The 24,838-nt window shown below is 41.0% G+C and overlaps 1 protein-coding gene across 1 annotated transcript in view; it reads right to left on the bottom strand.

Moving 5' to 3' along the window:
• igf2bp1 (insulin-like growth factor 2 mRNA binding protein 1) overlaps positions 1 to 18,905 on the bottom strand; it is a 42,618-nt gene extending 23,713 nt beyond the window's left edge. Inside the window, exons 1-2 of the mRNA XM_034539159.1 lie at positions 18,360 to 18,905; positions 17,159 to 17,219 (exon numbers count right to left, since the gene is read on the bottom strand). Of these exons, the coding sequence (XP_034395050.1) occupies positions 17,159 to 17,219; positions 18,360 to 18,534 (236 nt within the window). The 5' untranslated portion in view covers positions 18,535 to 18,905. The remainder of the gene's footprint in view (positions 1 to 17,158; positions 17,220 to 18,359) is intronic.
• Between the last annotated feature and the right edge of the window lie 5,933 nt (positions 18,906 to 24,838).

Here is a 24,838-nt window from a genome sequence, read left to right as displayed (position 1 = left end):
ACGCGCAGCGTGGAAGAGAGCGGACCAAGGGAGCACGTCCCCCTCCATTCACAAAGTGCGTAAAAACTACTCCGGCGCGAGGGATGGGAGGGGCTGGCTGTACAGCCCTGCGAGAGAGAGGGAGGAAGGATTGGGGGGAGGAAGGATTGGGGTGGGGGAGGGTACACTATAGAATGTGTGCCATGAAATACAGCGTGGGGGTTTGGTGCTGTAGTGTGGCAACGAGCAGGGAAGCACGGAGCATTCCCTTCCCGGGTTCAATGGTGTAAATCGGGCTGTACTTATACATTTAGTTCCAATTGATAGGCTACGATGTGGCAGGAACAAATGAAACGGGTGTCAGTTTAAAACAATATAGTGCCCCGTTCTCAGGTCAAATGAGGAGGCTAATTGTCTTGGAAGACGTTTCCGTGACAAAGAACATGAAACTGAATGCAACCCCAACCGGAAAACGAGTGCAGCGTGGCGGCGGAGGAGAAAACAGAGCCGTCCATGTTCCATTTTTATAACGTAATAAACATCGTCGGAGTAGCTTATCGTTCGGTGGCCATTGTGGGGATGCAGTAACATAGAAAACAATAAAGCCAAATACTTTCTTATTAAAGCATCAAGGTGGGCAGTACTTCAGACAGGTGCTGAACCCATTTGTATTTTATTTTTTTAGATAAAAGAAAATATTCACTCTTGCAAATGACATGCCAAATATTTCAAGTCTCATTATTTATGTCTGGCCTTCTATTGTGTGATATGGAGGAAATAAAGAACTTGTCCCTGTGATGCAGTATTTAAAACAAAGTAAATAATAAATATATTACTTTTAAATACAAAAGGAAATGTGTTGCAATTTCTCACAGAGATGGGGCCCAATGATACAAACTGTACACAACAAAAAAAAAACCTTGGTCAAGGAGTAAAACTAAAATTACAACTCCATTTTCAACTCCAAATTCTTAGCAGTTTTAACAGAATGACCCTATATGGACACCACTCAAATTTAAATCATGAACTTTTTTCTTTTCAATAAATACAAAATAAATAAATGATGACGTTTATTCAGGAACGAAAGTAAGTTAACTTAATTTATGAGATAAGTTCATCATACATTTTTAGTTAACACAAGTCATATTAAAGTCATTTGTAGGGCATTTATGAAAAGCATGCAACGCTGAAAATAAATATACCCAAAATGTTATTCAGTCTTTTTTCGAACTAAAAAGACAAGCATATTAATGTAACTGACAGGAAAAAAAACGGCATGTATGTACGACAAGTAAATATTTGAGTTCTGGCCTCATAATGGATCTGGTAAAAAATAAATAATCTAGTGTCTAAAAAACAAACATGGAAGATAAATGGGGTTTGGATATCAGAAAAAAAAAAAAAAGGTTTTCCGTTTGAAACGAAAAGTTTGATTTGATGATGATTTACACAATTTCAATAATGACATTAATTTAAGGCTTTACCCGTGCAGTTAACCAACTGGCCTGGTCCAAAGACAAGTGATCCAACAACAGTATTTTTCTGATGTTTCTGTGATCAAGATTATTAAATCTGAATAGCAGAACTTTAATATACCTCTCAATAATATAGAGGCAGATTCTGCAAAGTGAAAACTGAACAAAATCTTCACAAATAACTTGATTTACTGAAGTAACTCTTTACAGACTTCCATTTTCTGAAAAAATATTCATGGGAGGAAATATTTCTTTATTAGAAACACTTGATTTACACGCTGGTGTCATTCAGCCCTCAACAGCACAACACTCACCATGCTTGTGTCACAACAATAAAATACAGAGGTTAACCTCCCATGGACTGAGTGGATGGAAAGCAGACCGGCCTCCGCACTCCCCTCTTTAAACAAAATGGGGGAGCGTTTCCTGCTTTTTCCAAGTGTGTGTGTGATGTCAGCCTAAAATTTGTTTTGAATCAGTGAAGAATAGGGTGGGACCAACAGCAGCCTATAAGGAAGCAGTGAGGAAAGGGGCCCGTCACAAACACACACACACACAGTTTCATTCCCTTATTTGCAGCTTTGAACAGCAGAGGGCCAACTGAGACTGAGTCACTCTGCTGCTCTGACTTTATGGTTATGTATTAATATAGCAGTATTACTAGGCACACACGTTTTCATTCAAAAAGGGAAAATTCTTCTTCAGTACATCCCAAAGATTCAGTGAAATACTGCTAATACTACTACCACAGCAGAGATATTAAAATAATTCAACATAATAGTTCATGAGTTCCTACAGCTTTTTAGAGTAAAATTCAAGCACTCTAAAAAAGGTTTCTAAACCAAAAGCATCTGCTCTCGAAGACTTAATCGGTAATACAATTCAATCCATTTATACTGTAATCAATGAACACGTCACTCTGTTTATTCGACCAGCTGTTCGTATTGACTTTGATAGAATATTTCCATCAGCATTGTTAGAGCAAAATAGATAAAAACATGAAAATAGATTTCCTAGTTTTTTTTAATCTTCTATGGTGTCAAACAAATAATATAACATTTAAATAAAAAAACAGTTGCATGTAGTAACATGTACATTATTTATTTTTCAGGAAATTCATATATATATATATATATATATATATATATATATATATATATATATATACACACACATACATACACACACACACACATATATACATATACACATACATACATACACACACGAGAACTTCCAGGATTATCAGATATATATATATATCTGATAACTTCTAGTGATTGTTTACATGAGAAATGTTTAGTGTTCGTGCTTCATTCAGCTCATTTCAGGGTTGGGGGAGTGTCAGTGAACACGTTTCTTGTGGAAGTTTCTAGTTGTGAAGAATTGAGTTGTGGTTTTAACAATACAAATGTATAATATCCATGTAAACATGTTATGAATAGACAGATTATTTATCCGAGGGCCAATGTTAAATATCCATGTTAAATATCAATAAGGCATTTTTCTAAAAAACCCTAACCTTGAAAACAGTTCAAATGAAGCACTTTCCAACTTTCTATCACCGTTTACCAATTCTGTTACTAGAATAAAGTCAGTTTTCTGATATACAGAAGGGTGCAGCGGCGGGTCAAAACCTTTTAATGGCCCTTATAGTATTCACCCTAAATACGTCATGTTGTTGTTTATAAAACTTAAGAACTATAAATTACTCTCAAAAAACTTGCACAAAACAAATGTCCATATAATTTATTTACTAAAAAGTTATACAATAAAAGATTCCATTCAGATGTTTCTTTAGTCATACAAAAATACTCTTTAAAGAGTAATTTGTGTGAGTTTTCATTCTTTCTTTACAAAAAGTTCTCGTAGTTAAGAATTATTAAAATGACACTTTGTTTCCCTCAATAAGAAATAAAACAGGTTTCATTTCAATAAGACAAAAAGATGTGTTCATGAAGAAGTCATGGAAGTGTCACATGGCTGACTTCAGGCGAGTCGGTCTAAATCCTGCACAGAGAAACTCGCCCGGCTCTAACATTCATGTCATTGAAAAGTTAAGATAAGATAATTGATAAGTATTAAGTTAGGCGCAAAGCACGTTTTTCTTAATAAAATAAAGTTGAAATTCAATTTAGAAGAGTTTTCTTTGCAAACCCAGGTTTTTGTATTAAATTGACAGTTTAATTATTAAACGGAGTGAAAACTTAACTCGTACCTCATTATTCATTAACAAATAATGAGGACTTTGTAGAAAATCTATTATTTTCAATTATTTAAACAAGCTAATGTGTAAGAAAATAATGCAATTAAAATAACAATGATCACAGACTCCAAAAATGTGTGAATTCATTTGAAAAAACACTTTTTTTTTAGAGGTGATAAGTAAATAAATAAAAATCTCACAATTCAATTCAAACAAGAACAAAGAAATGTTAGTAATAAGTTAATTTCTCCTTATCAAAAGGACATTTAAAACCGGTGACAGGAAGTGCTATTTTCAGCAGCAAGAGGAACCGGGGGGGCTTTCTCCTACAACACAGTTGTCAATGCACTCGGAACATGTTTCACTTCCTAAAGCTTCATTGTCGAAATGCTGCTGAAACGCTGCTTCTGGGTTTGCAAACAGTGAACATGCAGTCGTGTTGTCGATCGGGAACTCTGCGGCCCTAAAAATACATTTCTAGCTGTCAATCATCTCGGGGAGTAGATGGAGTTGCGTTTCTCTCCCTCCCAAAATACTGAATCCAGCTGTTAGAACAAGTCCTTTGAGGTTTCTTTTGTTTGGTCTCGTAGTCAAACTGTCAGACACACAAAGCTCCCACCCTGCATCACCACACACACACACACACACACACACACACACACACACACACACACACACACACACACACACACACACACACACACACACACACACACACACACACACACACACACACACACACACACACACACACACACACACACACACACACACACACACACACACACACACACACACACACACACACACACACACACACACACACACACACACACACACACACACACACACACACACACACACACACACACACACACACACACACACACACACACACACACACACACACACACACACACACACACACACACACACACACACACACACACACACACACACACACACACACACACACACACACACACACACACACACACACACACACACACACACACACACACACACACACACACACACACACACACACACACACACACACACACACACACACACACACACCTCCAGACCACGTGAGCGAGTGCAGTGGATGTGATATGGCACACCCCCGGCTTGCACACACCCACTTCGGAATGAGGGAGGTATAACATCACAGTGCTGGGGGAGGGGACTCTTCTCTCTTGCTCTCTCCTTTTTCTTTCCCTTTGCAGCTCATGTGTGTCTTTGCGCACGCACGTCTGTTTGTGCGTGTGCCCATGCCTGTGTTTCAGACATGTGACCAGCAGGCATCGCCTCCATTTTAACTCTTTGAGAATCCCAGTGTAGGGAGCATGGAGGGAAAAGCATTCACCAGTAAAGAAACTATTGAGAAGGCGGGAAGTGAAACATGGCTGCTCAAATGTGCCACAGATTACAACAGGTTTTATACATTAAGGGCCTCAGTGTGTGGCCCCTGCTTTACGCAGCCATTGGCCAAATGTGCGGAGGTGTGAGAGTGGGCAGGGTTCAAGCTTCTCTGTCTTAAAGTGACAGACTCCCTTTTTTCACCACAATTAGCACACAAGAGCCGGTTTGTTTAAACACGGAAACCCGCTAATGATAAGGGATATAGTCTTTTCCCATTGCCAGTTTACATCTGTTACTTATATATTCTCTTTTTCAAACCGTCATCAGCGACATAAGCCAACACTAGCTAATATCAACTGACACTAGCATACATTAGCCACCATAAGCTAACATCAGCTGGCTTTAGCCAACAGCAGCTAATGTATATGAGAAAAACTGAAATGTGAATTTGACTGCATTTAATATCCTGTATTATTGCATGTAGGTGATCACACAGAGCAGGAGGAGCCCAAATAAATATCTCTCGACAAGATGTGTACCAGCCAGAGCAGAAAGAAGACATTTAGCCTCTAGAAAACCAAATTAAACTACCTAAACACCCTACTGTAAGGACACGGCAACACTAATCATCCAGCTCTCCTAGTCCACCTCTTCTTTCTCAATGAACTCCATACATGCATAGCACAAGGCGCGTGTTAGTGCATTCTGCACCTGCTGAACGGATCTCTTTCCTCTGCAGCGACTGCATGTCATTTCCAAACGTGGCTCTTGGATTTAGAGACTAAACTAACTCCTGAACAGAGCCACATACCTTATATTTACCAAGACATTTTAAAAAGTGGTCTCACGACTGAATAAACCATTTTTCCCCCCTTGTCCTCCTCTCAGTGGATAACACATTTTGCTCTTCGCCTCCCTTCTTGTAATCTGAACCGTGTGCTCAGGCAGACTCTCCGCAGTTGAATCGTGCCGACGGACAGACAGTCACGGTGAAACCATGTTGGAGCAGGCGGACTCCATTGGTGAGTCATCCAAGAACACCGGCCTCCAAAGCACTCCCATTTTCATTTTTGGAATAAAAACACATCTTTGTGTCTAAATATAGAGTGTCCAGTCTGTCAAACTTAACCCTAGAGCTACATTCCAGAGACTCACATTTCGTTCTCCTACAAGAAACACGCTGACCTCACCACTTGTGTTGATTCTATAAGGGGATATTCAAACTGTAATTCCAGAAACACGCATCATCCTACAGCGCCATCTGAACAAAGTGGCAATTTGGAGTCATTTTAGCCACCAGGCAAAAGATCCACTTTGTTTTTGTGAGATATATACACACACACATATACATATATGTGTGTGTATGTATGTATCAGATGTGTATGTATGTATCAGATATATATATATATGTATATGATAATCCTGGAAGTTCTCGTGTGTGTGTATATATATATATATATATATATATATATATATATATATATATATATATATATATACATACATACATATACATACACACATATACATACACACACATATATATATATATATATATATATACACATATACATACAGAGACAGAGATATATATACACACACATACATATATACACAGAGAGATCGATATGTATATACATACATACATACACACACATGTATATAGATAGATAGATATTTTTATGTCCTGCAGGAGCTCTGTGATCAATCACTCTAAACGGATGTTCGGGCTTCAAAGCAACAACATACAGTGACGCAGTCCGACCACTTATCAACTCATATTTGTGCATTTGTGAGATTAGATGACGTTGTTTGTTTTGTCATTTCCACTTGATTAACGGACTGTTTTTTGCCCCCTCGGGTTAAACAGAGGCTGCCGTCCCTTGCTCGCTCTGGGCTCCTTTTCCTCAGCACGTTCTTATGGGGGGAGTTAGGAAGACGTGGGCATACACTTTGCGCGGAGCGTCTAACGAAACACGCTACTGAGTTGCATTATGGGAATTGAAGGAGGCAACTTTCATTTATTTTTTGCAGCTTGACCCACACTCTGCTTTGGACCGTTGTTATTTTTCTGTTTTTATCTGTGTCTGAGACCCCCAACATAATGAAAGTACAAAGCTACATTTGTATTATTTATTTGACAGATCATTTTATTTTAAACAAAGGACTATCAAATTGGTTTCACAGCAGGGTTCTTGAGGAAAGAACAGAAACTTAAGTCTTAAGGTTTCTGCTTTATTCTTTTGTATGGTGTATTTTATGGGTTGACATGCATTACCTTGCAAAGATGGATGTCAACGGGCCACATTTCTAATTCTTGAGATGGAGTCATGAAAGCCCAATTTCCTTATCACGTTTTATTTGGTATGTTAAAGTCAACGGATGTAGATTTCGTTAAATAAATATCATTCAATTTCATTGATTTTATATATATATATATATATATATATATATATATACATATATATATATATATATGTTTGGTGTTGTTTGAAACTCGCAAATTAATTCTAAAACCAAATGCATTCTGAATGAGAAAGGTATCTAGAAAATACTGATATTATATAAATATTTAACCCAACATTTATATATTAATACTCCAACAGCTATTTGTTTTATACACAAACGCATGAACACACACTAACCTTCTCCACCTCGTGTTAAATACAACTTTAGCTGGAAACTGCTGGAAGGCCACACACGCACGCACATACATCGCTATTCCTAGCCAATCGGAGCCCGATGTGGAATGCCTTCTGGACAATCAAAACCATGGGATCTCTATAGGCTCCTTAATCTCCCATTTCTTTCTCATTACTGGCGAAAATATTTCAAGAAATTAGGTCCACGGTGCAAAACAAAGGTGAATGGTGAAAGGTAATTAAAAACTAAGAAAAAGGAAGGAAGAAAACAGTGAAGAGGGGAAGGACACAGCAGGTGATTTTAAAAGAAAGCTACATTTTAATTACAAATACAGAGCAACTAAAACAACACGTTTTAATTATCAAGGATTGTAATAATTCGATTTAAAAAAAATATATTCCATGTCAAGAGGCAAAAACGATATGAAATCATCTCATCAAAAGACGACTAGTTCCATTGTTTTTACCCCTCTACAGGAAAATATATATATATATATAAAATCCAGCGATGAAACGGTTCCGTCTGCCGTGTTGGACGAGTCACACAAGTAACACTCGCTCCTTCTCCTCTACAGTCTGCTTCTCCAACAAGCCTGCTTTGTCTCAAAGTAAACAATGTGCCTGTAGCTGGGGAACCAGAGTCTGTATAAATGTGCTCTATGTGGAACCGTGTCTCACTCAGGACTCAAACAGTGAGGAACCCAAGTCCAGAACAGTTAACGGCTGCGGTCGAATAGTCCTTTTTGGTCAGGAAGGTTCCCGACCGAGTGAAATGGCCCGGAAGTATCTAAGTGGCCCAAGTGTTAAACTGGACGAGTCATGTTTTTGATTATCATCTTTTGAATCAACTATTTTGTCACATTACAATAAAACAGTATCAAGTTCTTCTAGGTCACACCGAGTTGTGTGGTTTCATAAACTATTGTCTGCATATTCTTATGATCAGATTATAATCTAATCTGCGTATAAACCATAACATAAAAGGGATATGAGACATTGTTAGTGTGATAATGTATTTAGGTCATTTGACTATTCGACCGCACCCAAAACCTCAAACACAGCAACTTCCCTTAAATCTCACTACTTTTTTTTTTTTCAAAGCATGAAATTGAAAACTCCCGACCAATGAAACGGTCAACAATCCCACCCTCCCCGCTCATCCTATCCAATCCCGCTGGTTCCTCTTCCGGACTGATATCCTATTGGTTCACACTTCTGACCGAATCCTCCCTGCTCCTTTAATGCCGATTACCGTGATGCACGTGAAGAGGCTTTAGTTTTAGTTCGTTGCGTTTGCTATGTATTAAACATATTTTAAACAAGGCAATATTGGTCCAGAATAGTTTTAGTTTTCTTTGAAGTTTAATTTTCCAACAATCTTTGTTGCAGCTTATTTTCATTGTAGTGTTTGTTTATAATAATAACCCTTAAGCACTGTCAGACCAGGTATCTGTTTGGAGTTGTTCAGGTGGGGCTCTGGAAGAGTCAGACCAGTCGCATTAAAAGGATGGGAGGCAAACACCTTTTCAGCATCAGAAACCATTTTAAAAGAGACGCTCACACTTTATGGAACAACTCCTATGACTTTCACTACGATTTTTAAAACACACATTCTCGGTTGGGAAGTCAGTGAGGGATCATGTTCTCACCCCCATGTTCTCCTGAAATGCACACTATTTATTTACATTCACTGATGTGTAGTTTACGATTTCGTTGTCATTTTTATTGCTAAACCAAGAAACAACAAAAACACTATTATTTCCGAATTAGACATCTTTTTATTTTTGAGTCATTTCGAGACTAAATTGTACCACTGAATATTAAAGATACGGACTGATAAAAGTCCTGTTTTGAAAGAAAGAGTTTCAATAGCTACAGAAACACAATATTTGATCTTATAAACAGAGTTTAAACGGGAGAAAAGAAAGACATCTCTACGGTGTACATCTCCCAAACTAGGTAACTCACGCCACAACTCAAGATCAATTAACAACACCAAAGGTAAGAAAATAAAAAATATGGCTTTTGGGGTGAACTGTCCCTTTAAATAATCAAAAGATGAAAACTAAAAAGCGGGACACTTTTCTAACACGTATGACAGAAATTCACACGCTTTATACACGCACACACACCCGTGTATCCAGATGTGTGTGTGTGCAAGTTACATTTTTAGTGAGCAAAAGACAGCCAAAGCAGAGGAGAAAAAAAAGAAAGCAGAAAACACACACAGACAGAGAGAGAGAGAGAGAGAGAGAGAGAGAGAGAGAGAGAGAGAGAGAGAGAGAGAGAGAGAGAGAGGACAGATGGTTTGAAATGGAGAGAAGAAACAATCAGAGAGATGGGGGTGAGGAGTGGGGGCTTCTTAAAGAGACAGGACTCCCTTACCCCTTAACCTACATAGAGCCTCCGTGCCTCTTCTCTCCTTCACTTTCTCCTCTGTGTTGTAATTTTTTCTCCCCCACTCCCCTCTCTTTGTCTTACTTTGGCTCTGGGATAAAGAGCCTTTGTCGTTGTGTTATTCCCTCAACGTTGTCTATGATTAAGTTGGATTATCTGCTTTTTCCCCGTTTTTCTTTGTGGCCATGCTGATGTTCCTTTTAGGTTATTTAAAATAAATAAAAAGGAAACATATTACATTGTAATTAATGCATCTGAATTTATTTTCCATTGCCATCCATCGCTGATTAAAGCTGGGAAACTCATAGGAGACAGAAAAAATTTGAATAAAATCCACACAATAGTCAACATGTAGCAGCAGAGATATCCAGGACCATTAGTGACGCGTCAAGCACCAAAACAACTGGATCCTACGTTTCCCCCAATGCAACTTCATCAAATCGACAGCACAGTGGTTCTCATGAGACCAATCAGAAGAGATATTGGAAGAAATAGATGCACAGCGTTCAGTCAGTCAGAAAAAAGTTAACCAGTAAAAGACCTAAATTCCATTTGTAGTTGAACTACAACACATCATTATCATCATTATTATTGCATTAACAGTGCTTCATACTGTGTTCATCTTTTACAAAGCATTATAATCAATTAAATGTTTTGTATGAACATTTCTATTCTTAAATTAACTACATCTGTTAAATGAATGTAATTAAGTAAATAATAGTTTAATGTATAATCTAGTACTTTGACTACAGTACAGTGTTAAGGAAAAACAACAAATAGACTCATTATCAATAAATATGTTATTTATTGTTTTTGAGTCACCACAGCCCAAGGTGATGTATTCAAACAGCATTTTTTATTTAGTCTAGAACCTCCTCAACATTTCTATCAAGTTAAAAAAAAATAATCCTCCATATACATATACACACACACACACACACATTATATATATATATATATATATATATATATATATATATATATATATATATATATATATATATATATATAAAAATACAAGGATCACACTATCAAAGCAGAATGAACTGATCAGTCAATGAAGTCCGAGTCGGCAAAATGAAATGGGCCTCTTCTCCAAAGTCTTCTTCTCTTTGTGTTTCCAGATTGTGTGTCCTTTGAGACATAACAGGGGGTTACTTCCTGGTTGTTGTTTTAGCTTTGTCGCCGTGACAACATAAACAAGCGGGACTCTTTCAGCCTCCCATTTAGTTTTCAGTTACGACAATGTGTTTCCCTGCTTATTTTCCAATGCACAGTAAAGTGGAGGGTCCATACAGTGTACTGAAAGGTTCATGTTTGTTATTTATTGGCCTCATGTCATTTTACTAAATGTAATCCCTGACACAGGAGGAAGGCACCCATCTGATTGACTGCTGAAGCCTAACCGTCACTCCACTAACGCTCTACATTGCGCTGCTGCACAGGTCAGGGAAGGTGTTGGTAAAGGGAGTGGGCACAGCTCTATAGTTATGCATTATGGCCACAAACTGCTCAATTACCAGCAAAGAAAAGATATTCTACGAGAGCTGATCCACCCAGTATTTTTCACCCCTATTCAGTTGTCTTACAACTGCAGCTACAGAAACTAACCAATACGGGGGACATATAACCAAACGGCGGAATACACACAGCTGGCTGTCTAATCAGATTATAGTGCTAGAGACGTCAACAATGCAAGGACACGTGCAAACGTTTCCGTCACTTCATCCGCCCGCCTTGCTGCCACTCGTTCTCGGGCCAGGATGGTGCAGAGAACACGTCGACAAGAGAGTGGGCTGGACATACTGTACCAGAGAGGGGGGGAACAAGAGACTCTGAAAGTTTGAACAGAGAGAGAGAGAGAGATTGAACCAGAGCAGGCCTGTGTGTGAGCACAGCAGCTAGGGAGGTGCTGCTGCCCGACGATTGGTCGCACCCCCCTCGCTCCCTCCGCCCACCGTCCCCTCCTCCTCGTCGGCCATGAGAGGAAGGAGAAGACAAACCATGGTGTGCTGCTGCTTCTCTCTGTGTGTGTGTGTGTGTGTGTGTGTGTGTGTGTGTGTGTGTGTGTCTGTCTTACTCTCACACACACACACACACACACACACACACACACACACACACACGTATGCATGATACATTTGGAATGCATTTCAAAGTTGCAGCACACTTAGCATATAATGTGCAGAAAGGGGAAAGGAGCTGCAAAGAAAAAAAGGGCCACAAACATGGAGGAAACATCTGCACAGTTAAACATGTATGAGACTTTGAGATTTAGAGGACAAAATGGAAAGACGAATTCCAAATGGAGTGAACAAAAAAAAATATTTGAAAAAACGCACATATTTTTGGAACTGCTGACTGCTGCGTTTGTTCCTAAAGACGGTGCATTTCAGTGCACAGATGATGACACAATTGCAGAATGCTGGTGTCTGCTTCGGACAGGCGGGGAGCTCTTTGACAACAGAGCAGATCACACGAAGACACAATGATGTTTGCGTTTTCAATCTCAATGCCGACGCTAATAACGGCAAACGCATGTCGTTTTTGAAACCCACCAAGGGAACCGTGGATGTCCGACTTAAGAGCTTTGCTACAAGTGTCCTTGAGGAACACACCGATTGTCCAGCAGACGAAGGGGAGCGGTGCACTTCCTTTTTTATTATTTATTTGTATGACGGAATGACAGGCACTTATGTCAGAGGCTGCAGGTGAGTAAGGTCACCAGTCAGGCGTGGTGAGAAAAGGGCAGTACAGAGACCTCTGTACTGCCGACTAGGGCAGGGATCAAACCACCGATCTTCTGATTGAACGACGGAACTGTTAAACCAGTCGTCCATGAAATGAACCGCTGTACATCACACGTGTATAGCTGTATACTTTTCACCGGGCAGGTGCAGTGCTGAAGCCAGGCTGTCTAGAGTCCATCAAAAAAAATGGAGTGATACGATAGAAGTGTTACAATAGGAGTGTTTGCAGAAGGCCGCTTTAGATGCTGGACAGTTTTGAGATGAGAAAATATGAAATCCAACAGGAACATTGGCATAGACCCCAAAATCACGTCAAAATATTAATGATAGGTAATACGTACGTACGTAAATAAAAAAATAAAACCAACAAATGTTTTCCTAAAAATATTTTTATTTTCTTTGTTGTTTTTAAAACGTATTAATGAACCCATTAACTGGTTTGTTAGTGAGATTACATGATTTAGGAGTTTGTTAGACCCCAAAACCCCACAGTACAAATAAAATCATTCTGTTTGAAAGGGATTTGCTGCGTGAACACCAAAGCCAGATAAATAGCACAAGTGTGCATATAGGTTGAGCCGGTATGAATCCGGCCTTATGGCAACGTCCCGTAGAGCTTGGCGTGTCGTTTGAGAGCATTGTGAATGAGAATGTCACGACTACAGTCTTGGTAGCTCCTTGTGCAAACAGGAACTGGAGCCGACATCAGGTAAACTGTAAATGTGGGCAATGGACCAACTTATCAAGTCTCTGGAGTCCTGCACATGATGCGGGCGTCGGAGCCCACATTCCTAAAGCAAATACGCAGATTTTAGCGGGAAGCAAGGTGACGATAATAACTGTACTCGAATTAAAAAAGATCAAACTTTGCCACAGTAGAGCTAAACACCCTGTGAAATCCCTATTCACATTGCCCTGCCCCCGGCCCCACACAAGCAAACACCGGTGTGAGCGCATGTACAAACGTACTATCAACAAGAGTATCAGGGCGACTGATGAGAAGAAATAGTGTGCAGTTTTTAAAAGAAAAAGAATTCAAGCAAATCTGATATAAAATAGGTGTAGAAATATGTATTAAAATAATTCTAAACGAAAAACTAGTACGGAATATTTTTGCATTTACAGGAATAAAATGTGATTTCTGGTCCGACAATAACCAACACTTAAATAAATTTGCGTTTCATGTGTCTTGATCTACTTCGACAGTATGCGTTTTTGCAGTCTGCATGGGGCTTTGATATTTTTATTTTATTGAATAAAATAAATTAAAAAAGACACGCTGCAAATGCACAGTGGCAGACAGGCAGTTCGTCACTCTCCTCCAGAAGCACGGGTTTCAGGGATTTCGGTGGGCGTGACTGCCGCCTGAGGTTTCGGTTTACACTCGCTGCAGCCTTTCTATACGTTTCTCCTCTCCAGGGAGGATGGCTTGTTCCCTCTGAGCGACCCCCATCCCCAACACACACACACACACACACACTCTTCTCCCCTCCTCTCGCTGAACCCAGCCAATCAACTTCATGAGGAATATTACGACGGCCTCCTGAAATAAAAAACTCCTCAGTCTCCATCTTACGGCAGTCATCTTTGATTCAGGCAGACATGCATAGTGCATGTCTACAATACTGTAAGGGGGCATCTCCCCCTGCAGCCTATAGGACTATAGTGAGGGGGAGAGAGTAGGAATTCAACCCTCTAAATTCCTGTTACAGCACTGACCCCACGCCATGCACACCTCCATTGAGGTTCCATGTCAGAAAAGCTGTACCGGGCAACTTCAAGGTGTTCAAGCGTAGATATCAGCAGTTGCCAGATTGTTTTCTGCTGACTTTTGATGACGCAGGTGAAATCTGGGAGGTTTTTCCAACATTCAGCAGAGGCTTTGACAATGGTGCGTTTACAATATCACTCGAGTTCAGGCATTTCATTTGAGATATTTTTTTTAAATAAAAAATGTAATTCAACTGTCTTTAGGCCTTTGTTGACATCATCATTGACATGTGGAATTGGATAGTCATGAATGTGGTTGTGCCTATTTATCCAACTTTTTATCTTTAATTATTTGATGCCGATATGAAGCTTTGTCACACTTATGATGTGTTTTACACAGGTTTATGGCACGAGTTGTCTGGTAATTTGATCTGGCAACCCTGGACATCATGGTGTCATTTAAGCAATCAGGGAAATAATGACGAGAGCCATAAACCACGACACACAGCAGAGCATAGTTTCAGAATTGGATTCAAGGGAAAGGATTCACATGAAATATGAAAGAGATATGAAAGAGGTTGTTATTTTGTAATAGTGTTATGGGGGGGGAATATATATATATATATATATATATATATATATATATATATATATATATATATATATATATATATATATATGTGTGTGTGTGACACACACACACACACACACACACACACACACGGTGTCAAAAACAAAAACCCTCCGTTTGCGCGCCACTAATGCCGTTTTAACAAGTAGGACATTCTCACTGAATAACTGCATACGTTTCTTGTTCACTCAAACTATGAAGCTCGTCGGTTAGTTTGATATAAATATTTGAACGTGATAATTCAAAGAAAACATTAACAACCTGCTTGTGCGGCATTCTTTTCAACACTGAAGCGCTTCATCAACTCTAACAAGGCCAACTGTGCTCGGACAGGGCCAGCCGGGGAAACTACAACCCAGTGAAAGAAAAGAAGAAAATAAAAACACAGCAGTTCTGCTTCATTCACAGCTTCGTCATTTTGACCTTGCTGCCTGACGTGGAGTGACTCTCCTCTGCGTGGTTGCACCACGTGTCGTAGAGCCCACGGAAGGCCCCCAGCTCGCCAACGGCCCCCACCTCACACACACAAAAATCACCTTTATCACTATGGCTCCTCAAGGTTATTGTCCAGGAGGATGTGGGACACAAACAGGATTATTTACCCACCCGCTGGAGATGAGTGGAGAGCACAACCAGAAGTGATATTTCCGCTTCACGTCAAGTGTCCACACAAAATCAAGAAGGACCACACTGTCAGGAAGTGTTTGAGTCACAGCCATGTCGCCACATTTCTTGCTTATATATTCTTTTACTCCCGTGGAGCGAGGTGGGTGCACCTCTCTCCGAAAAAACCTGATCCAATTAAAATATTACAAGACAATTAATCAAACCGATTTAAATCTACAGGTGTTTATTTTGTGGGGGGGGGGGGGGGCATGAGACGGCCACACAAAAGCATGCAAGTACATGAGGCCAAATGGCGGACCATGGACCAATGTGCCCAGTGCTCACCTCGCATCTGTGCCAAAGGTTACAGGCATGGACGACGGTCTATAGGCAAATTCCATAATACTGTTTAAAGCAGGTCAAGTCTGGCGCTTAGCAGAGAGCAGCTGACCCACAATGGAGTGCAGTTTATCCTCTGGACCAAGGACCTTTTGAGCTACAGGTCCGTTGTGTCCATTAAGATCAGTCACAACAATAATCAAGTGTCTTTTTTTTATGCACAAAAATCAGCACCACTGGCTAGTTTGAAACTTGACAGCGGGCAACAAAAGCAAAGCAACAACACCTCAAAATAATATTGAACAATATTACAATTATAAATCCACAGAAACTCAAAATACAGTGTTTTTGCAGTAAACAAATGAGATTCCGCAGAAGGTGTCTGCTTTATTTATTCAACATTATTGAAACAATTAGGAGTCCAGTTAAGTCACATAACACCTCGACATTTAGGCTGGATGGATATATTTGACCAAGTCCCCCCCTCCAAAACAACAACAAATAAATCGGGTAATTATCAGATTGCGTTCACGTAAATCCTTCAGAATGAATTGTAGCACATCAGTTATTTAAATTATTTGACAATTGGACCAAAAACCTAAACACTACGTGCAATAAAATAAAGTGACTATGAGTTCCCAGCTTAAGAGTTTAAAAGCTGTTGGACAATACTACACGATACACAAACATTGTGTATTTTAAAACCCTGTCAGATAGAAGTGGAGCTGGAGGAAAGGCCTTTAAGGGGTATTTAGAGTTTTATGTGAAGCATCGTAAAGGCCTTCTATGGCTTCACTCACTGCTCAACCAACACCTTCAAATGAAGTGAAGAACACACCAGCTAGCCAACCCAGCAAAAGCTGTCACAGCCCAGTTTCACAGAAATGACTGACAAAGTTGATGCTCCACAGTAACACGCACGCGCGTGAACACACACACACACACACGGTAATGATAGGTTGTACTTTATGACTCAATGGAAGAGATAGTTTGGGCAAAGGTGACGCAACACAGGACAGTGGTCTCAGAGAGGGGGGGGGGGAATTAATGTTGTTTACCTTTGCTTCTTGGGGACGGAGTGCTCGACCTCAATACGTTTCCCTTGAAGTTCCACTTTACCTGAAAAGAAATAACAGGGGATTCAAAACTCACACTGTGGCTTCATGCTAACTGTTCCTTCATGCTAACTGTTCACTGCTACTTGGGAGGCCTATTGGGGAGATGTGGTGCATTCAGGGTACACAGCTAAAGTGGGGGACAGCTAATAGCTAACTTTTCGTTCAAACCCGCGGCTTTTCAAAAGGAACTAAAAAGAAAAGGGTGAGGGATCAAAAGGGCCGACTTAATAAAATAAAAAAAGTCATGGGACAAGTGAAGTGTATAGTAAGCACATGATTTGTGTCCAACAATGAGCTACTTGAGACATCTGAGAGATGCAGTACAACAACCATACGAATATGAATTATTCTCTCTGACTGGCTTTGTCTCGTGTCAACATGCCATCTTGGGGAGTTCGGGTGTTTCGTGGAGGCTAGAAGAAGTAGTAGCGGGGCTGCTGACATGGCGACCTTGCCTCCTTACGTTACATTGATGTGTAAATCTCACGATTTCACCACTACCGAGGCTTTCACAATGATGGAGCCGCTCACCCATCGACCGCGGGGGGGTGTAGGTCGGTTTCGGCGAGTAGCCCACACGGTGGTATCTTTGTAATAGTGGGCTCAAAGGGGGAGGGGAGGCAACGAGGCTTCATACTATATCACAGCAGTAGCCTCACCGTCACTCAGTCCAACGCTGCGCGTGCAAGACATTAAAATGACATGCGCGCACTAGTCTGAAACGCACGATACCTAATTATCAAGGGCATTATAAAAATTGTATATATTTTTTTTAATAACAATATTAGAAAGTAGGCTCGTGCTTTACGTTGGCCACGGGCTCAGGCTTTAGCTTGAGGCTACGCTCACTAACGGTACGTGTGGGTCTACCCCCCCCCCCACCCTCCACCTCTACAAAAGTTGAATGGCTCCCCCGGGCGTATGGCTCACCAGACGCCATTAAGCTAACGTCAATACAATAATTGTGTGAATGTATTTTTATCCGGCGTGTTCGAGCTGACGCCACCGAGGTGGACGGAGAGCAAAGTGTGGGGCGCACCGCCGAAGGTGGGCACGCCGCGGCTCACCGGCGTGCACCGCTCCCTTTCAGAATGAATTAAACTAGACGGTGGAAGGCGAACACCAGTCCATATTTACTCACCGGAAAACGTCTCGATAGCCTTCATGGCCCACTGGTCGTCCGGACAATCCACAAAAGCATAGCCGGTTTTCATGAGAAACTGTCCGGAGTACGGGATCTTGTGTTCGTCAAATGTTTTCACCAAGTCTTCGGCAGTCACGCTGTCGCCTAGATTCCCAATGTATAGCTTGTGCATGGTGGTAATTGTTTTTCCTTCAAGTCCAAAACACGAAAAAAACAACGCCCGGAATAACTGAAATTGAAGCCAGCAAAAAAAAAAAGTTTCTCTCTCGAATTTGCTAAACGCGCAACAAGAAATTGCCACACTAACCGCGAGTAGAAATCACACTAGATAGGAAAGTGTGTATACAAAAGTGTTAATTATCTTGCAGCAAACAAAAAAAGAAAAGTGTAAAAACAGATGGCAACGTTGATTATCGTCGTAAATCCAGTTGAAGTGGAGCAGGAGGAGACTTGCAGCCGGCCCCAGCAGACGAATAAAGCAGCAGCCTACAGCCTCTCTAACGCGAAGAGGAGGTGGGTTGTGATGGGCCTATGGTGGATGAGTGGGGGGGGAAACTATGGCGGGATCAGAATCAGATCGGGAAATCTCTCTCTCTCTCTCTCTCTCTCTCTCTCTCTCTCTCTCTCTCTCTCTCTCTCTCTCTCTCTCTCTCTCTCTCTCTCTCTCTCTCTCTCTCTCTCTCTCTCTCTCTCTCTCTCTCTCTCTCAGGGTGACGCCTACTCGATTCGCCTTTTTTTGTTTGCAAAGAGGAAACCACGTGGCCTATTTGGAGTAGGTTCGGGAGAGGAGGAAGGGGGAACACCCCATCTCACCCTAGGGGGTATTCACCAGATGAGCACGTGCGCGCGCAGAATCACGCAAGCAGAGAACCCTTCCTCACTTTAATTCCGTACTGTACTCGTGCGCGCGGTGAAGGTTGTGTGCCGTGATGGTGGTGGGGGGTCATTTTAATGCAACGCGACGCGGCCGCTTGCGGCAAAGATTCGGCTACACAGAGAGGCGGGGCACAGCGGTGTAAGCTCCAAGGTGGTTACGGTGCCTTGACTCACTTCGACCTGGGAGAACATTTAAATAACAAGGCACCGCCTGCTAATTCTATAGCCTAGCATCCCCCCAACCCCCGTGCCGCTCCCATCGCCTAGATATGATGCGTGGTAAAGTCGTCATGATGTTACATAAGTGACCTATGGTGAACCTCCGGGAAACAAAAGGTCCAGGGCCCCATTTTGCCCAGGGGCCACGAAGGGCTCCACTGCGGAACACTTTGATACATTGTTACCAGAGCCCCATTAGCTGAAACAATGCATCCGATATGGCGGCTGTAGAGTCCGGGCTGTTTTCGCGAGACGGGCGGGGACAATGTCTGCGGGTGTATGTATCGTCAGTGACGCCATGGCTTCCAAACATAAGTGAGGGTAACACGGGTTCGTCAGCTTCGGTTTCAGCCGTTTTTCTTTTCTTGTGTGGGGCACAGAGGAAATGACAGTATGGCGCAGTTGCTGGGCTACAGCGCCACACACACACACACACATCACCATGCGCCCCTCTGTGTGGATGGATACTTGTTTTTTTCAAGATGGAGGCAGTTACTGATTCACAGGACTGCCTCTACCCAACCCCCCACGCACGCAGAGTTGGGCTGTGCATCCCCTTTGTCGCTCTGCGCGTGCAGCGTATGCCTGTCTTACGCACGGTATAAGTTGCGACAAGGCCGGAGTTGGGTTCCGCAGTCAGGTTATCTTCGCCTGTGCGAGAGACCGTTTAGACTTTGTAGCCAAACTGCACGCGCCCACGAGGCAACGTGGCACTCTTGGTGCGCTCGCCTGGTTAGAAAATGGCTCCTGTGCACAAAATGGATCCAAACCCCCTCAAACTGCTCGTACAGTAACCTTGGCCTCGCCATGAGGAACTTTAAAAACGAAGAAATGTTATTATAAAATCATATGTTTTCATGTGTGTGTATATAAACGAATTAGAACAATCTAATTAACCCCACAATCAAAGTGCCAAGTCTTTTTTCCCCTTCTTTTTCTAATAATTTCCAAGTATGATTAATGAACTTCTTTAGCCCCATGTAGGCCTATTTGTCCTGAAAGCACATCTATTCATTTCTGGGACACAGTGGATTAAACGTTACACCATACAATTAATCACAAATTAGTCTCATTATCATATCCAGCGTTGGAACCAGAAGCATGACATGTCATGACACAAAATCTTTATTTCCCGACATGGCCGGTTTCAAAGAAGAGGAACACTGTGATTATCACATCATCAGGGTGGATCTTTACAGCTTCTTTGCCATGGTAAAGGATTATTACATTCTTAATATACTTTCATTAACACAATAATTCATTGCAGCCTTGCTTTAAAGCTGCTACAGATTCAGTTTATGTCCTCAGTTATTCCCCCCCCCCTACTTTTTTCCCTTGTCCTGAGATGGCTAGAACCGTCTTAACCCCCCCCCCCCTTCTTTCTCCAAACACACGCACACACACACACACACACACACGCACACACACTCACTGGTGAGGTCACAGGTTAGGAGTCTCCAAAGGTCAAATAACCACATAGGATGCAACATTTATTTTATCTTTTTTAATAACAAAACAAAAAAGATGTACCGTAGACCTTCATAACTGCTTTTCATGTGTGATTGTGTGCCCTATGTTTTTATTGTATTGCTCTTTTATGAGGATTTTTAACATTGGTAAAGTGTCTTTCAGTTTTATGAAAAGCACTATATAAATCAAATGTACTATTATTATTATTATTATTATAAACTTGAACTGTGACTGAGATCGGAAACTAAAACCAGGAATTGTAATGACATTGTTTGGAGGCTATCAATGGTACAAACAATGGGTAAATGGGAATTGAAGAAGTTTTAAGGTTTTCTTGAATTCCAACCAGTGAATATAGTTTATGTCAGAGAAGATAAGGAATCCTTCATCTCAAAAGGCACCTTTTAATGTACGATCCTGTATGTAAATGACGAATGAAGGAAAGTTTAAGTTCCAAATCTAAAGTGCGGCAGGTTTGAGAGTTTGGTGGCCTGATGGGGGAAAATGGGTCCAACTCAAATCAAGTTTTCCTTTGAGGCTTCAGTAACATGTGCACTGACTGAGTATGATCACATGCTCATAGCTGACTTGGGATTCCCCTTTCCCACAAAACCTAGCACGTATATGCAGCGTTTTGAAATGCGGGAGAACCTGTTCAAATAGGTGATGGACTCATTTCACATCGTGAGTACGCCATGTTTTATTTTAAGGTAAAATCTCTGTTTTTTTTCAATACAGACTGGTAGCTTCGGGTAAAACATACAGCGGCCGTTTCTTTCCACATCTAACTCGGCAACTGAAGGCCGTATCTCGACCAAACTAGAGTTGCAGATTGTTGGAACGAAAGAGATAACCGAGACAAGCTTTATTTTGTTTCTCCTCGAGTTCAAATGAAATGAGATTTTGATGATCGTCGATGTAAAAATGACTTAACTGGAGACTGGTTGCTCTGCAGGGAGCAACATTATTTTATTGATAATCACTGCAGCTCAGCTAGGCTAATTTAAAACAGTCCGTCCTATCTTTCTGGAAAATATCCATCTGTAAAGTTATTAGAAGTAGTGGAGTGAAAAGTTCAATATTGGCATAAAAGTGTGTGTGTGTGTGTGTGTGTGTGTGTGTGTGTGCGTGTGCGTGTATTGTGCCATCCAGCTAAATGTTTAGGATGGTCTCACACTCCTAAATAATATTTGTTTACCACCAAAGGGGCCGGGACAGTGTGGACATGAGAGGAAATGTATGTTGTCATTTTCACATTCACAGAAAGACCATCAGCTAACCTCCGAGCCATAGAGCTCCATTAAAAACATATCAGTGAGCCTCACATGTTGCACATGTTCCTTGTTACCAACCCTCACTGTAGTTTATTTTGACTCAATCACATGTGAACTAATACTCACTGGAGCGCCAAATGTGGAAAGTAGTCCCCGACAAAAGTAAAAACTACAGAGACCAGTGGTTAGAAGTCACCAAGCCTTTACAAATAATGGAATTATAAGTTTGTGAGGTGTTTAATAAAAAAGAAGAAAATATTTCCATCTTCAGTAGGAGCCAATAAGTTGAGAGCCACAGACAGGAAGTCAGAAAGTATTAACACATGAGATTTCAACAAGAAAGAAAAAATCCAGACTAACACTAACCTTATCCCTTTAATTGTAAAGTCCCTGACAAATGTGCAATATGTGGCAGAAGTCACAGCAGCCTGTCAGTTGGTGGGGAATTATCTTTAGTTGATGGCAACCAAAAGCCTTCCCATTTTCCCTCTGTTGCATTCTGGGTAGAAAACCTTCCTGCACAGCTGGGTCTGTGGTGATGAGGCTGCTGAGGCGGGACGAAACTACGGGCACAAAGAAAAGCCCTCGTTCAAAAAACCAAAGGAATGAGAACATTTGTCTGTAAATTCAAATTGTTGTATATGTAAACAAAATATATTTTGTATTCCCAGGGCCACAGTTCCCCATCAACTTTGTTATTTCATAAGTCTACATAAAATAATAGTGTGTGATTTGAGACATAGGTTTTTCACAGTCTAAATATCATTCAGCAACATTTTTCACGTTGCCTATTTAAAAATAAAGAGCGGTTTTCTGTTGCATCAAAATCCCCTCAATGCCCTGTCTCCTAAAAAAATATATTTGTTGTTATATTTCAGTTGTAGTAGCTTTAAGCCAAACCACGTTTGTTTTCGATTAAATCAAACTCTGTAGTTTTGATGCCTGAACCTAACACAGAAGTTTTGTAGACATTTATTTGTTTGGTTTTAAGGTACGTTAACAACGCGTTTCAAACTGATTAAAACTACAACCGGAAACCGTGGGAAATACGTTTCCCTCCTAATTATAGTTGCATGGGAACGAAATTTAGTAAGAGATAGTGTTTTCCTTGGTCCAGTCCCTAGATATGCTGCTATAGGCTTATCGGCTGCTGGGGGATGTATTTAGGATACACTGAGCACCTCTCTCCTCTTCTCTCTCTCCGTATGGATGAATGTACATCTCTTCATTGCACATTACTAACTCTACTTCTTCCCCGGAGTCTTTGTGCCTTCTCGCCTCACAGGGTCCATTGGACCTGGCTGTGTCTGGAGCCAGTCCTGGCACCTGCCCCCCTGCCTCCTGGTCCCTGCTTCCTGCATCCAGGCCCTGGCCTGGGCCTGGCCTCCTTCCCAATGGCCCTGCCACCTTCTCTGTGCCTCCTGCCTCAAGGGCCTGGCCTTATTGGTCCGGACTCTTTCGCGATGCCTCCTGCCATGGCCCTGCTGATGCCTTCCCCCCGCCTCCTCCTCTCTTCCTCCTTCTGTTTACATGGATTGTGGAAATCTGGATTGTGGTCCATGCCTACTACTCATTATTCATAATTTCTGTCATATTAATAGAATGTGTTTATGTAACTCTGTAACGCTGTTCATCTGTACACATGACATCTATTGCTTCTGTCCATCCGGGTAAAAGGATCCTCCTCTGTTGCTCTCCTGAAGGTTTCTTCACTTTTTCCCTGTGAAAGTTTTGTTTCCGATGTGAGGTCCTGGGACAGGGATTTCGTATGTGTACAGATTGTAAAGCCCTCTGAGGCAAATTTGTAATTAGTGATTTTGGGCTATACAAAATAAACTGAATTGAATTGAATTGTTGCTTGATATGTACTCAAGTATCATGTATAAACATCACAGCACAGTAACTTCATGACCTTTTTTCTTTGACTTCACAGATGACTGAGACGACTTCCTCACCGGGAACCTGGACGCTTGTGGCTGAGGGAGACAATTGTTTATTCACGTTTCAATGTCATTTTCCAAAATTAATAAATATGATCTGTTTCTGTTGTACAACTTATACATGAAATCATAAAACCATTACTAATTGGACCAAAGTAACATCAACCCCCAAAACCTGACTTAAAAAAAACTAAAGAAATAACTGTAAACCACCCAAAACAAAAAGTCGCTGAGCTTTCCACCATAGCACACTGTCTTCTTCTTGAAGGCCCAGATGAAGTGGACCTTCAGTTGGGATTGTTCTTGTACAATTTCAGGGTCAAAAATGAACTTTTGTGCATAAAAAAATAATAATTGGTTCAGATCAATCAAATGAGGCCTTCAAATGTCATATGTTCAAGTGCTCTTTGTTAGATATGTCTTAAATGTGAACCGAATCTGGCTCAGCAAAATATTGCCCTTCATTTGATCCACAACTCTGTTGCTATGAGGGCCGGATTCAAGGCTGCAATTCGGTTTTAATTTCAATCTTGTTTTTTTCGTATAAATACGGAAAATAATGTGCACATATTTTTAAAGTCCACAGAATATTCCGCACACAAACTTGACGAAATGGAATGAAACTTTTTTTTAAGATTTCGAAATTCTGTTCAAGAATACCGAGAACATCTGAGCTCAGTTACTCGACGGCTCGGTG

This window comes from Cyclopterus lumpus, chromosome 8 (genome assembly GCF_009769545.1).
Source record: "Cyclopterus lumpus isolate fCycLum1 chromosome 8, fCycLum1.pri, whole genome shotgun sequence".
Taxonomy (NCBI): domain Eukaryota; kingdom Metazoa; phylum Chordata; class Actinopteri; order Perciformes; family Cyclopteridae; genus Cyclopterus; species Cyclopterus lumpus.
Note: the sequence above shows the minus strand (reverse complement) of the source record. Positions and strands in the feature narration are given on the sequence as shown.